Here is a 15,752-nt window from a genome sequence, read left to right as displayed (position 1 = left end):
TTATTTTATTTTATTTTATTTTATTTTATTTTAAATAACTCGGGGCAACACCCCAAAACAGGTAGGTGGCGATAACGCGTCGTAACGCAGGTTGCAACGCAACATTGAACGGGAGCGAAGAAGAATGCCTTATTGATAAGTTTGCGACACCTGGGGAGGCTTTACGGCAGACGCAAGTTACTAAACAGTGGGGGGTTTTGTCGGGGGTAAAATAGAAAGGAAGGATTTTTCCCTTGAGGAAAATGTGAAAGACAAGACTTTCTCAGGTAGATAAGTCAACTGTTGCTGTGGAATTGTCGCCATTTCAAAGGGAACTGATGTTCGTATACATGTGGGAGCATCTTTTTTCCTGCTAAACATGATAGTTAATATTCATGTTGCCATTCGTTAGCGATACACGCGCCATTAGCTCCGTCCAAACACTTCACTTTAAATTAGCTGAATTCAGTAGCGGCCTCAAGCTAGTTGACAAAAGCTAATTGTTTCGCCTGTAGCAATAGTTAGCATGGCGTTTAGCTAGCTTCCTGTTAACAGGACGGTTTGTTGACACATAATTACTCGCGTTTCGGACAGTCGAGACTTTCTAAGTTTGTTCATGTTATGACGCGTTTCCTTTATTTACTTATGAGGCTCACCTGTGCTATCGTAAATGAGTCATTCGGGACTTTACTTTACTCGAAACTACCCAGTGTTGACTGATTACTTTCGTTTCTTCTTAAAAGGAAAGCATGAAAGAGAAGAGAGGGCACAGTATGTTGAAAGATCACTCTGGGTTGAATGATGGAAGGACTGGGAAAGGAGAGATCCGTTTGCAGCGCTAATCCCTTCCCATGGCTCAGTCACCCCAAAACAGAGGCCTCAACCCTGCTGTGGAAACTCAAAGACTGCTTCTCCACCACCGAAACAACTGCCCCTCATCACACAGATAAACAAGTAGGTGTATTTAACTGTTGTTAGTATTGTACACATGCAGACGTGTTTGGGAGTGGAAGGGGAATTTGAGTCAGTGTGTTTGCTGATAAATAATTACTTACAGTATGTCAGAATGGATTTGTGTTCATTGTGTCAATATTTGCAATGGTTCAGATGCCTCTTTGACTCCATAACTGGGTTTTATAAACAATAGACTTGCTTACTAGCACAATGTTGCCGTTTCTTTTGTTTGTTTTGTCATTTCAAAAAAATCACTTTCTGTGCACAGGCCAGGATATAAACACAGCCTATACAGACCGTTACGTGGAGCTGAGGTGTTTCATCTGCATTTTTGTATACTCGTTTGACAGTGATTTGAATGCAACAGGCATGTGTTTATATTTATAAGTAGTGCTCTACAGTTCATTTCCCGGTTTGTTTTCCAGAACAATTACATGGAGAGCAGAAAGGCTGTGCTGGAATTGAAAGATGTCCCTCCACCACCACCGCACCATACTTCCTCCCAATCGTCCCAGCCCTTCCCTCTGGCCCCTCTCCCTTTGCCTCATCCCTGCTTGCCTCCTCCACCACAGCTTACACAAGGCTCCCACCAACAGCAACCATCACACCAGCAACAAGAGAGTGGTAGCCCCAAAGTAAGCATTTGCACTCAATGTCACTATTGCACCACAGATGGAAAGCGGTTAATAGATGGTGGCGGTTTTGATGGTAGCAATAGCAACGTTGTCTCCCTCTACATTCCCCCACGATCTCTGGGAGCAACCATCAGCGACAGCAGTATTAGCAGATCTGGACCTTGCACTGTTGCCTCATCTGTTCATCAGTATGAAAGTACCCTGAGTTTTGGACGTAGAGGTGACGCTCTTGATCCATTGCTCCGCCTCGGTTACAAACCTCAGCTGTCCTCCACTGTTGCTACTTCTCAGCCCATTTCTTCACACCCCAACCTCCCCTGTTGCTCAGGGCTTCCTTACACCTGTCCAGCTTTACCTCTTCCATGCAGTCAGTCCAGCTTGTTCCCCTCCTCAGCCCCTTTGGCTTCCTCTCTTCCCTCTGTCTCCTCTTTCACTGCTCCGGTGCACGGCTCTTGCCTGGCCTCTTCTGGCTACTACACCTGTGGTGTGGCCTGCAGCCCGTCAGCCAGAAGATCCCAGAGAAGTACACTTGGTGACCACCCAACCCCTACCACCATCACTACTACAACCACCTCAGCACACTTCTACTCTAAGCCTATGCACCTAAATGTAGAACGCACGGTTTGTGTGAAGGGGGCGCACTACTGTCAGGAGTGCTTTTTGAAGGTTGGTAGAGCTTTTTATTATTCACTCGGTACTTAAACATGTTGTTAGGAATAAATTAAATATTGTGTTAGCCCCACTGCTTGGGCTTGTATTCTAGGACGAGTACAGTGGTCTAATTGAGCTACAGCTGTACTTGTATTTGCATACCATGACTTGCCACTGATGTGATCGTTTCTTTTTTATCCGACTGTTGTATTCATTTTCCTGTTTCCAGCCAATGAATGGTCTGGTATCAGAGTCAGATAAGGCATGGCCCAATGTTCCCGTCCCCCGCACGGCACCCATCCCGATCCCTATTTGCAATGGCTGTGGCACCTCCTCTGATGGCATGATGCTCATGCAGTCGACCAAGACTGGCCAGAAGTATGGTCAGTGGGATCAATAATTCAATGTTGAATCCTAGCATATACACTGGCATTAGAGCTGCAACTAATGATTATTTTCTCGATTTAATCGTTTGGTCCATAAAATGTTAGTTGGTTAGTTAATATTGGCTCTTGTTTTCTAATCATTCGTGTCAGGTTCACCAGAGAATAATGGCCCTGAGAACATCCCACCAGTTGGGGTCTTCTGGGACATTGAGAACTGCAGTGTTCCCAGTGGTCGCTCTGCTGGAGCTGTGGTCCAGCGTATTCGCAGCCGTTTCTTCCAGGGTCACCGCGAGGCAGAATTTATTTGCGTCTGTGATATCAGCAAAGAGTGCAAAGCTGTCATTCAGGAGCTCAACAACTGCCAGGTACTTTGAATGACGTCTAATGTCGGACAATTCTGTCCCGGTTGCACGGACAGATGACGAGTATCTCTCAAACTTTCAGGTTACTGTTGCACATATCAACGCCACAGCCAAGAACGCTGCCGATGACAAACTTCGCCAGAGCCTTCGACGCTTTGCTGAAACCCACACTGCACCGGCAACTGTCGTATTAGTATCTTGTAAGTTCACTTGATCTGAATCAGCTCCACTCTTGCTGCACAAAATTAGTTTTTTTGCCTTAACAAAGTGTGATCTTTTCCTCGTCAACAGCGGATGTAAACTTTGCGAGCGAGTTGAGTGACCTGCGTCACCGCCATGGGTTCAAGGTAATCCTGGTCCATGGCAATCATACATCTCCAGCTCTACTGCAGCATGCCCACCACCATGTGGCCTTTCAAGAAATCACAGCTGATCTGCCGCCACGAATGCTTGTCAAAGCACAGGTAGGCTTTAAAAAATGCCTTATTTAGACTTACTGTTTTGATCTTATTGTGTAGTAAATGAGGTAAGTTCATGCTGACAAAAGTAGCCAAACAGAATCTCACTTGAGTGTGGACCAAGAAGGCAGCGAGTGAGGCAGTTAGAATGTATATTTAGTCATATTCAATTTTGTTTTAGGGGTTATTACCATCTAGAGCACATGCAGCCTTTCTCCAAACTGCTGTAATCTTTTTGTAAGTGTAAATCATACAAACCAGACAGCCACGCTGTCTCTTCCTCCCCTCCCTCAGCCCAGTTTCAACCTCCTCTATGTGCACAACCTCCCTGTCAACTGTGACAAGAGCCTGCGGAACGCTGTGAAGCTCAGGCTCCGCCGCCTGTCTGACAACTGTGGCGGCAAGGTGCTGGGCATCGCCCAGGGCACAGCAGTACTCCGGTTTGGCAACCCAGAGGCGGCTGCGCGCGCACGCAAACGAATGGAAAATGAGGATGTGTTTGGCCACCGAATCAGCCTCTCCTTCTCCCCGCGGCCCAGAGACGATGCTAGTCCCGAGCCTCAGTCTCAGCCCCATCCCTTGCCTCGGGCTCTGCCCCAACCCTCACAGTCCCAGGATTCAGTGTTCCCCCCGCCCCCGTCCATATCCTCCTTCACATTTCTGCCCCTGGAGAAGCCCAGGTCACCCAGGAAGCCACGGCACCGAACAACCCGCCTATGCCGCACCCCTGGCCCGGTGCCTGAAAGGCCCTACAGCCCCAGGAGGGGGTGCAGTGGGCCTCCCGGTGGCGCTCCAGCCAAGCCCCATCAGGTCAGCAGTCTCGCCAGTGCCTGCTTCCCCTTAACCTCCGCTGCCCTCTGTGCTTGTCTGGGCTGCTTTGTAATTGCAGTAGCTTTTTCCGCCAGTGTCCTAACTGCCGCCTTGACACTAACCGCCTGTAGCAGCTTGCTTCATCTGTCTGCCTGTGCTAGCATGTAGCATGTGTCTGTCGTTGGTAGTGCTTCATGTGTCTGCTGTTGTCATGCATGTTAAGTTCTGTCATCATTAATTTACATTACTTTCTTCTGACTGATCAATATCTTAATGCTGATGTAGTGATTTGTGCAAGTTGCCTCTTCCTTTGTTTTGTCCAAACTCTGCTTCATGCTTTAATGTATTTATTTTTTCTGACCTTGGCATGTGCAGCTCATGCCAAGGTCAGAGTACTGTTCTCTCCTGGAGTAACTTGGCTTTTTCCTTGCTTGATTTTGACCAAACAGTCTAGGATTCGGAACACCATCAACGTCAAATCGTTCCTTCCTATTAGCTGCTTAAACCAAAACATATTCTTCTTGATGGAGATAATGTCATGATGCATACACGTCACACTAGAACTGAAGCACACTAAATATTGTGCTAGTATTTGTCAGTTACAGCAGCAACAGATCTCTCGCAAATCTAAATGATATCCAGCTGGAATTGTATTCCTAGTTTTATTAAAATGTGCCCCGCTTGTCATACTGAAGAAAAAGCATTTGTCTCCCATAACTTTTTCCATTAAGCTTTTTTTTCATCTGCACTAACAAGTTTAACTAATCGATTCAGCCTCGCCTCACATACATGACATGCAAACAAACATTAACCTTTTTGGTGTCCGTCTGATCCAGGAGCTGGGTAGTGTGGATGGCAAGCCCAGAATGGGCTTTCATCAGCTGGATAAAGGGCGCGCTGCTTCTTCCTCTCCACACGGCACCACTGAGACTGCGTCCACGGGGCAGCTGTCCAAACCTGGCCTCGCTGGAGAATCCATGTACAGGAGGAGGTACACATGATGGGGTCTGATCATCAAGCAGTGTGAAAGAGACAAATTTGTCTTACGTATGTTTTTTTTTTTAATCTCTCCATGAAGACGAGAGGGCTCTAATCCTCGCAGTGGGACCGAATCTCCTGTAGAACAAGGCGACAGGAATTCGGGGGAGTTCCAGATCAGCACCCCTTCAGCTTTCAGCAAGCTGAACCTGCACAGGAGCTTCAGTCCTCTCGTCCTCTCCCAGGGCTCCTGGTCGTCCAGGTGACTTGTACCCCGTGGTCTTAAATCCTGGGTTTAAATGGGTGATGGCATGTAAATCTCAGGTCTCCCTTCTAATTTTAGTGTGAAACAAGGCTAGACCCTCATTTTGATAAAGTTTTACTACTGTACATTTCACATTTTAAATATGCAATTTCCTTTCTCTAAATTCAGGAGCGCATCCCCCTCCTTGTCCAGTCGCTCCTCTCCTATTCTCGCTGCCTCTCGTAGCCCGAGTCTTGAAGGCCAACCCGAGCCGTTCTCCGAGGGGGCAGAGGTCCAGGTGGGCAACCTGGACTACCGAATGTCCCGCAAGGACCTCCAGCAGACACTGCATGACACCTTCTCTCGATATGGACGGGTGAGTTATGTTATAGAGGAGCAAATACGTCAAACATTATTAGAAAATGTGTTTTTATTTTATACTCGAATCTATTTTTGAATAGTTGAGGGCTGATGCTGCCTTGAAATGAGTCCTCCATGTCCCAAAACATCTTGGTATGACTTGTTTTGTCTAGGTCAAAGCTGTAGATCTCAGTCCTCACACCGACTATCAGCTGAAGGCCACCGTTCACATGTTGTCCCTGCAGCAGGCCATCAGCGCCGTCAGCGGCCTGCATCGCTACAAGATTGGAGGCAAACGCATCCAGGTGTCTCTGATCACTGGTGGCAGCAGCAAATCTCTTGCCTTGCTCAGGTTCTTTGCTCATTTACAATTTGTGTTTGTTGACTTGCATTGCAGGATTGGCTAATTATAATCATCGCTTGCTGCTTTTTCAAAGGTTCCTGTAGTAACTTTTTATCTGGTTTTATTGTTTGGTCACTTAACAGCACAGAGATCATCACTATACTTCAGGATGCTCCTGCCAGTTGTCTTCCCCTCTTCAAGTTCAATGAAATCTACGAGAAAAAGTAAGTCACTGATATATAACTTACTTCATTAATGCTTTTTCGGTCAATTTAAAAAAAAAATTATTCGGTTCAGCCCTACATGAAATGTTGACCATGTTCCCATTGTGTATATACTCTTAATTGAAAGTGTATATTCTTTATTCTAAGTACATACTCTTCTATCCCATCTCCAGATATTCCCGTAAGCTGGTTGTTGGGGATCTGTACAGACTGCCAGAGTTGGTGGCTGTACGGGAACAGGGAGGCTCCAGACTCGTGTGCCTTCTGCCCAGCGGCCAAATCCGCCAGAGCCCCCTTGGATCTTCTCAGTCCCAGGAGGGCTCCTCTTCTGCCAGTGGAAGCCCTGTGGTGTTCGAGGAGCTCGAGTACCATGAACCTATTTGCAGACAACACTACACACGGCAGGACTTCAGGTACCACCTTCCTTCTTCTCCTTCCATGGAGTCTAACCGCAGCTTTCATCCATGATGTTGCCATCTTCACCCTCTCCTCATTCTCATATCCTGCCATTTTTCAAAATATACACTCATACCTGTTTATCGTTTATCTCTTTTTGCAGTGAGGCTGACTTTGACCCAGACTCCTATCAAATCCCATTTATTGTGATGTCTCTGAGCACTTTAGCCTCTGAGGTCCACAGTTTGCTCCAGTCACATGAAGGAACCCTTCCACTCCTCAGGTGACAGCCTAAATTCATGTTTAAACTTTAAAAATATATATATATATATATATATATATATATATATATATATATATATATATATATATATATATATATATATATATATATATATAACCACATTATGTTTTCCTTCATTATAAATAAATCCAATTTATTTTCCTATTCAGTTTTCCAGATTGTTATGCGGCAAAATTTAGTCCACTGCAACTCGGCAGTGAGACACTGGAGGGCGGTGTTTCCCTGGAGCACCTGATCACCTGTGTCCCCAGCATCACGATAGTCACAGCTCAGAACGGCTTCAAAGTCATCAAGTGGATCCACAACAAACCACCAGCACCAAACTCTGGTAAGAACATTTACATATGACACAGATTAATAAAGTTGATTTGCTGCACCATTATGGTTACAGTCATATCTGTCTGATATATATTGTATTTCAGGGCTGCAACTATTCATTATTTTGTAATCTGTTAATTTCCTCGGTTAATCCAGTAGTTTGTTTTCAGAAAATTCCAGAAAATAAGAAAAATAAAAACTGGACTTTATCTCAAATGTCTTGTTTTTGTCCACACACCAAAATTATTCTGTATTATTTTTATTCCTACAGAGCCATGGATTCAGCGCTGCAAAAGTCCAGTGGGCAACCCCCAACTCATTCAATTCAGCCGAGAGATTATTGACCTCTTGAAGAGTCAGTCGTCGTGCATCATGCCCATCAGCAAGTTCATACCCTCGTACCACCATCACTTCGCCAAACAGTGCCGCGTCTCTGACTATGGTTACTCCAAACTGCTGGAGCTGCTGGAGGCTGTGCCACACGTTCTGCAGGTAGTCATCAGGAAAACCACATAATTGCAAACTACAATTTGTTCTTTTGTTTATGTGGGTTTTTTTTTGTTTTGTTTTACCTACAGATCTTGGGCATGGGTACAAAGCGTTTACTGACGCTGACCCATCGAGCTCAAGTGAAACGCTTCACCCAAGACCTCCTCAAACTGCTCAAATTTCAAGCTAGCAAACAAGTGGCGATCAAGGACTTCATGCAGGCGTACCACTGGTCAGTTATGGATTATGCTTTTCCATTGTTTTGTGGAGTATGTCGATCATCAGTGTTTTTGGTCACTTAATTAATTTTCTTCCTTTTTGCACCAGGTGCTTCTCCAGAGACTGGAGGGTTATTGACTATGGTGTATGTGATCTGATGGATCTGCTGTCTGAGATCCCTGAAACCACCATCACCATAACACAACAGGCCACAGACACGGTCATCTCTGTTCCCAAGAGAGGTTCGCTGGCTGTTAAAGCTTGTCATTAAAATCAACAAAAATCAAAGCTGAGATGTGTTTATCTCATAGTGTAATTCCACGTGTTTTGTCTTCAGAGCGCACCATGGACGAGATGGAGCGCACCAAGCAGTTTGCTAAAGAGGTGGTGGACCTTCTCCGTCACCAGCCTCACTGCCGAATGCCCTTCAGTAAGTTCATCCCCACCTATCACCACCACTTCGGACGTCAGTGCAAACTCAGCTACTATGGATTCACCAAGCTCATGGAACTTTTTGAAGCGATCCCTGACGTACTGATGGTGAGTAATGAAGATGTTTGTAGCCTCGCCTCTCAGTTTCACACGCTGAAATGAAGTATCAGTTAGCTGGCAGTGGGTGACTCCACATGGCTGCACCAAAATAGATCGTCTTGGACTGTGATTTTTCCTAAAACTGATTCAGTTTAAAATAAAATTGCCTTTAGTTAAATGAATATTGATTTTTGAAGTCATGCCCTGCTAAACTGGGTCATTGAATCCTTTTTCACTTCTATAGAAATTCACATATTATGTCCCCCTGTCTGTGTCAGGTGTTGGAGTGTGGCGAGGAGAAAGTGTTAACGCTGACAGAAGTGGAGCGTATCAAGGCCTTAGCAGCTCAGCTGGTCAAGTTGCTGCGGGCTCAGAAGAACTCCAGCCTTCCCGTCAGCCAGCTACTCACCGAATACAGCAAGACCTTTGGTTACGGCCTGCGCCTGCAGGACTACGACGCCAGCTCCCTGCCTGCACTGCTGATCAAACTCTGCCATGTTGTCAAGGTAGGGAACTCCTCCAGGTTCTCAGGGCTATATTTTCTATTCATTTTGCAACTCTTTGGATGAATAAAAGAGTGACTTTTAATGGAAAACACAAAAAAATTATATAGGTGACCCCAAACTTTTGTGTGGTAGTGTGTGTATATAAACCTCTTTCCTTTTCCTTAATTAATTTGGACATTTGGATGCTAATTAAACTATAATATTGCCATCTGGAGCAAACATCTGTGCAATCACGGAGTAAAGAGATGAACAAATCCTGCAGTTCACTTGCACAGTCACTGAATACGGCTTAAATATAACATTTTTCAGTGATGAAAATATCTTCCTCTCATGCAGGCACATATTCTATGTGTTGATTTCTTGTGGTTTGCAGTGAAGTTGGAGTGTGCAAGTGTATCTTGTTGTTTCCCTGACAACTGCCAGCTGAGGCATTGTCTGCTTTGGCCATTGCTCTTCACTGTTGGCAGCCACTAGCTCTGTGTGTCCTGTCCCTTTTTGTAGAGAAGTGTAATTAAAAGTCAAACTACCCTCTGGCTACTCTGGCTACTCTGGCTGTGTAGATGGTGATGAAAGTTACCCATCTCGACATAAACGGTGGATAAATACACATCCGCTTTCTTCCATTTCCAAGGTGGTGGACGGCTCAGAGGGTAGGGAAGTGCAGTTGATAAACAGGAAGTCTCTTCGCTCGCTAACGTCCCAGCTACTGGCCCTGCTCATGTCCCAAGAGGAGGAGCAGGTGACCAGGGGTATGATGGTGGAAGAGTTAAGTCACCATTACCTGACGGCCCACGGAGTCCACCTCAACCCATGTGAATATGGGTTCCTCTCCCTCAGCGAGTTACTCAAGAGTTTGCCTTACCTTGTGGAGGTGAGCGAGAACCTTTTTGATTTGGTCTTACAATGTTCTTCATGAAAGCTTGTAAGTTCACTGTTATTTGTTGTTGTTTTTTCCAGCTCTGCCAGGAGGAAATTGACGAGAACAGTGCCACCGGTCATGGTGAAGAGCGTGTGAGGCTGACCAAGCTTTACCAGTTTGCCCGCAACGTCCGCGCCCTGCTCCACACCTACCATTACAACCAGATCTTCCTCACCGAGTTTCAGGGAGCTTACACTAAGTTCGCGAGCTGCAGCCTCGAACCGCGTTGCCACGGCTACATCGGCATCGACGAGCTGCTCAGTGCCATACCACAGGTGAGGGGAGAATCTATTTTTACAACATTTTTCCTCTCATGCTCGGCACGTTGTCAATGGTGTTTGTTCACAGATGAGATTTAAGAGTGGATTTTAACTAATACTTTCTCATTGTCTCATCAGGTGGTTTGGATCAAAGGTCATGGTCACAAGAGGATTATCGTTTTGAAGAACGATATGAAAGGTATATTATATGTTCTTTTTTACTTAATAAAAGTCAAGTTAAGGAAGTGATTTTTGAGATGATGCTGGATCTCTGTGTGTGTGTCCGTTTTGTGTTTAGCAAGGGCATGCTCTTCAGTTCCCAGCAGCCCACAGCCAGATGAGAACACAGAAGGTCTGAGAGAAAGCCCCATTAGCAATCCCATGTCTGGATCCCAGAGTCCAGGTAAATCAGTGTTTTGTTGACTTGCATATTTCAGGTTTTATGTTGTTATTATAATAATACAGACCTGTAATAAAGCACCATCTTATAGTCCCAATTTTTAGATAAAGAAACCCTAAATAACAATAATAGGGCCAAATATTCTCTGTCCATTAATGTTTCACTGGCGTCCTGCACTTGGAGACATTACCTAATTTTGCACATCCCCATAGACGGTTAAATTAAACATAAGAGCCTCAAAGCTGGTTGGAGCCCACTCTTTGTTTATCGGTCATAATGGTTATTAAAAATGTTCAAGTGACATTTAAAAAGAAATCCAAAGGATGTAATGGATAAATTGTCTTATTTACCTCAGTGGTGTCATGTCTGACATTTGATATTTGAAATGGCAGCTCTACACTCACTGTTTTTTATATTTACTATCAAAGAAGTGACATTTCTGGTTTTGGATTTCCTCCTTTCAGATAGTGTTGGAGCCACAGAGTCAGAGTTGCTGTGTCTGACCTCTCCGGTGGACCTGCTGTGTGGTCCTGTGCCGTCCTGCTTACCGTCGCCTCAGCTCCACCCTGACCCTGTCCTCCTCCTGCAGGCAGACCTGATTCACTTTGAGGAGAGAACTCCACCTCCAGCTGGTCAGTTTTAAACTTCCGGGTCTTCAAAGTGTTTTAATGATGCGTTTAATTTGCTGTGTACAAATAATGTCACATGGTATCTGGGGAAGAATAATAATGGGAGTGTATCACTGTATAGTTTCCCCTCCACCTCTACAGACAGGTGTGGCGTGTTTATGTCTGTATGTTACGCCACGCCAGGGCACTCTGTTGTCCTATTGGTCAATGTCCAGGAGCAAATTCTTACCGTGCTAGTCTCCTTGTCAGGGTGTGGGCGGAGCATCTTGGGTGCCATTCATCTGTTCACAGTGGTTTGAATGTAGCAGACATTTGTTTACATTTAAAATAGTGCTGGGGCGGCTTCAACGGTGGTTAGAGCACGCCACGTTTCCATGACAACTGACCGGAAAAAGACATGCGTGATGTCATGTTTACATGCCGCGTCACCGGAGTCCAGGCACTGTTTAACGGTTAGCTCCGTTAGCGCCTTTATGCGCTGTCAGCTTACCTATAGTCGAACTAGGGCGGTCTGTTTATTAAACGAAAAAGAGCAGCGCTACAAATAACTAGCACACCTGTGTACTGCGTATGTGTACCTCTGTTTTTAAAGTTTAGCGTTACTTTAGAGACTCATTATAACCATTCGGGAGTCACGTAAACACGACGTCACGCGCGCCTTTTTCTGGGCAATCGTCATGGAAACGCGACATGCGCTAACGTTAACGCGCCCAGCACTAATTTAAAAGTTACTCCAAAGAAACTCCACTTTCAAATTTTCAAAAGATGTGAGACGAGAGAGGACAGAAATAACATCTTAATTACTTCTTGACACTCTCAGTTGCACCTCTTCTTCTGTTTTGGAGGCGTGAGCTCAGGGTGTAACTGTGATAGTTTTATTTTTTTTTCAGACAACGACGAAGCCGAGGTGGCGGCAGCTGCAGCAACAGTCACCGACGCCGCGGCTGATCCACCCGAGGCGTGCGGCAGAGCGGAACCTTCACCGGCCCCCGACGTGAAGACCTCCTTGTCCGCGGACAGTCCTGGCAGAAGAGCGGCGCGCAGCAGGTTCAAGCTGGCGGCCAACTTCTCTTTCACAACAGGCCTCTGATCCGGTGTCACACACACACACACACACATTTCCAGCCCCATGCACACACAAAACAATATTAAATCACTCACAGTGTAACTCTAAGTAGAAGAGTTGACCAGCTACACTAAACAAAACTACAGCTCTCTGCATCCACACCGTTCCATCACCCATCCACCATCTTTTTCCTTCGGTGTGTTCCTCACTCACCAAACTTGTGAGTTTTCCTTTTTGCAGACTTTCTGCAAGTCCTTTTAATTTACCAAATTTCACCCACCATAACATGAATGTTTGATTTCATTCGTCGTGCGAGAAGTTGAGTTTAAGAAAAAAAAAAAAAAAAAATCTGTTATTGTGCATCTTCAGTTTAGTCAGATAAACATTTGCTGGCTCGCAGACGAGGAATGGATCTTGAGTTAGTTGTCACTGTTTTTGTCGTTAACCGTTAACAATGGGAGGAAAAGGTCGATATACTTGACCCTGTATGTTCTAAATGAATTCACGTAAACTGACCTCTGAAGGTTTAAGCCGCTTTGTTAATGAACCACACTGAGAAACCTTCGCTGTGTCCTCAGAAACAAGAAAGATTTAATTTCCCCCCTCCCCCCTCCCCCCTCCCCCACTCATTTTTGAACAAATTTCAAATATTTGGAGGTTTTAGTTTGTAGCTTAACCCCAGACACGGTCATCCAAACTGGCGACGAAGCCCCCTGCCAGTTTCGTTCTTTTTAGTCTCGTCTTGAGCGGACGATTAACTGCGTACGCCGCTCGAGAGGTCGCTTCTCTTTGAGGTACGTTCTCATCTTTTTTGTCTCTGTTGAAAAGTAGCCTAAGGACAGTGTTTTCAGTTCCTTTTTTATGTCACGCAGAGCATTCAGGAGACTGTTTGGTTGGTTTTTGCCTGAACGTGTGGCGGTTATTCATTCATTCATGAAACTGTAAGCAAACGGTCCCACTTAACAGTTTCGGTTGAAATTGCAGCGATTTTTCTCGTACTTCTCTCTCTCCAAGGCCACGAATGAAGAAAGTCTGAAAGTGAAAATGTGGCTCTTGCTTTACTCCAGCTGTGTGTCGGGCGCGTGCTTCGGCAGCAGGAAGCGACTCACTACAGCCAGCAGCCCAGTGTGTGTGTTTGTGTTCATATTTTGTCTCTGTGTGTGTGTGTGTGCGGTTTACACTGGAGTCGGTGGTGTGAAATGTGCATGTGTTGTGCATAAATGAGTTTTATGCATGGTGTAAGCCCAGGAGGAGCAGATGGACGGGGTATGGATCATACCGAGGCTTTCTTTAAGATCGCTCTTTTTATTTTTCCACCATGTTTTAAGGATCTTAGAGTCGGCGTCACCCTCTGCGCTCGCCACACAAAGGCTCAGGGTTTTTCTTATATGAACCTTGTTGCCGACAGGTGGCATTTGAGTTGTTGTTGTTGTTGTTGATGAAGGGGAGCAGATAAGCACTCCTGAGATTCTTTCCTTTTCTGATTTCTAATGATGATGTGAATGGTTGTGAGTGGGAAAGGGGGAGGCGATGGGCTGTTTTGTGGAGCAGCATGGCGGCTCTGAGGAGCCTCCTGATCGGACTGTGACGTACGCTCAGAGGACCCGCTGTGGCTCTCTGGAATCTGCCGGGCTTTTACAATGGCTTGTATTTGCCGCGGTGCCAAAGGAATCGCCGTCGTGCCCCCTCCTTCTCATCCCTTATATCCTACGTAGAGGAGTTTTTACTTGCTAATGTGTGTGTGTGTTGGGTTTTCCCCTCAGTTTTCCTCCTGTCTCATGTGTTTACAAAGACTGCTGGCTGCTCTAAGTGCCACCATCTGATGTCGGCTGTCCGCGAAGCTTAGCTGCGACCGTGACCCGCGTGCTGTTGAAGGAAAGAATGGGTAAGAATGGGCCCATTCAGTCTGTTTTCAGTGTTCTCACATTGAATGCCTGACGCACCAGTCTCGTTGTTTTTAAATGATGCCGTACTGCCTGTCTGGAAGCCTCTTTAATTAGGATATAATTGTTAATTTGGAGAAATTGATGATAAATGCTCACAAGAAATTATAAAAGCATTAAGTTATTGTGTATTTCGGGTCAAACGTAGCACTCCCGTTAAAGTACTGCAGTGACAACTAACTCATGTGTTTGTTTTAGCTTCTCTTGTTGCTCGGTTACATCAGTGAGAAGCTACTGTACCTGTCAAAATATGCACTTCTGCATAGTTTTGGTTCATGAAATTCATGTGTTGTTTTTTTCCGTTTTGGTGAGGGTTCAAAATAACAGTGTCTTTTCTGTTTTTACATGACACTTGCAGAGTCCTGCTCTGAAACTCCTGTCGTGTAATAACATTGTGTTTTCCTGCTCTATTCACCCCCCCACCCTCCCCATCCCCCACTGTTTTATTGGCTCACCACAACCAAAGTCGGCGTTAACCGTTGTAACATTGAAGGGACCAACAAAGATTTATGTTAATAAATTTCACAAGCATCACGTCTGTTTCGTGTTTCAACTTTTTTTGTGCACAGGCGAAACATTCAGACGAGGGAGTTCCTGAAAGATGCTCTTTATTTAAACATGTATGTACAGGTAGAATTATCAGCTTATCGTCCGCATACGCATCAACATTAGGACTCTCGGAAATGTACGACTACAGAACGCTAAATTACCAGAGAGGGAAGCTAAGGACACTCTGCTTGACGTGTGAGTAACTAAAGTCCTAAATACACACTCAAACACACACACACATACACCATGTTTTCGAAGGCATTTACAAGGGAGCTGCATTCACTTCCTGATGTTTCATCATTTAAAAACGCACGACTTAATTCAGAGGATGCAAGTTTCCGTAATAACAAGAATGAAACATGTAAAACCACCACTGATCATAATGTCCCAGTCGCTGACTGATGAGATGATGATGATGATGATGATGATGATATGATTTAAAAGCCCAGTGTGTAACATTTAGAAAGGTTTAATGGACAATTGAACCCGTTTAATGTCTCTAATTCTTACACACTGGACCTTTTAAATTGACTAATGAATTAAAAAATATAATAATCATCTCCCCACGTGTATTTAAATGGGTGGTTAAAGCGTTACGAGTGGAAACACTGCTAGAAAAATGGCTCATATGAGGTCTTGCATTACCGTTGCTATAATAGGCCTTTTACAGGGAGTAATGTAAAAGTTTGTACACGTGTTGAATGAAGCGATACAAAAATGATCTTTTTAAGTTTATATTATTGTCTGTAACACTGACGTTGGCCACAGGTTGTTTAAAGTCATCGCCTCGGAGTGGGACCCAAACGCTTCCACCACAGTTTACATTGTTCACGATGACA

The 15,752-nt window shown here is 45.0% G+C and overlaps 1 protein-coding gene across 1 annotated transcript; it reads left to right on the top strand.

Moving 5' to 3' along the window:
- Positions 1-171: 171 nt before the first annotated feature.
- On the top strand, positions 172-14,812 carry marf1 (meiosis regulator and mRNA stability factor 1). Its single transcript, XM_083906469.1, has 27 exons — positions 172-266; positions 723-933; positions 1,359-2,234; positions 2,449-2,602; positions 2,756-2,970; positions 3,050-3,167; positions 3,259-3,431; positions 3,720-4,235; positions 5,072-5,226; positions 5,314-5,475; positions 5,647-5,833; positions 5,991-6,169; positions 6,304-6,384; positions 6,558-6,797; positions 6,944-7,063; positions 7,234-7,412; positions 7,674-7,894; positions 7,981-8,123; positions 8,219-8,352; positions 8,448-8,650; positions 8,920-9,147; positions 9,779-10,018; positions 10,105-10,341; positions 10,465-10,525; positions 10,625-10,729; positions 11,191-11,358; positions 12,246-14,812. The coding sequence occupies exons 2-27, from the start codon at positions 778-780 to the stop codon at positions 12,443-12,445; spliced, it is 5,451 nt and encodes a 1,816-aa protein (XP_083762595.1). The 5' UTR covers positions 172-266; positions 723-777; the 3' UTR covers positions 12,446-14,812.
- The last annotated feature ends 940 nt before the right edge of the window (positions 14,813-15,752 follow it).

The sequence above is a fragment of the Microchirus variegatus genome, assembly GCF_963457635.1.
Source record: "Microchirus variegatus genome assembly, chromosome: 19".
NCBI classification, from domain to species: domain Eukaryota; kingdom Metazoa; phylum Chordata; class Actinopteri; order Pleuronectiformes; family Soleidae; genus Microchirus; species Microchirus variegatus.
Note: the sequence above shows the minus strand (reverse complement) of the source record. Positions and strands in the feature narration are given on the sequence as shown.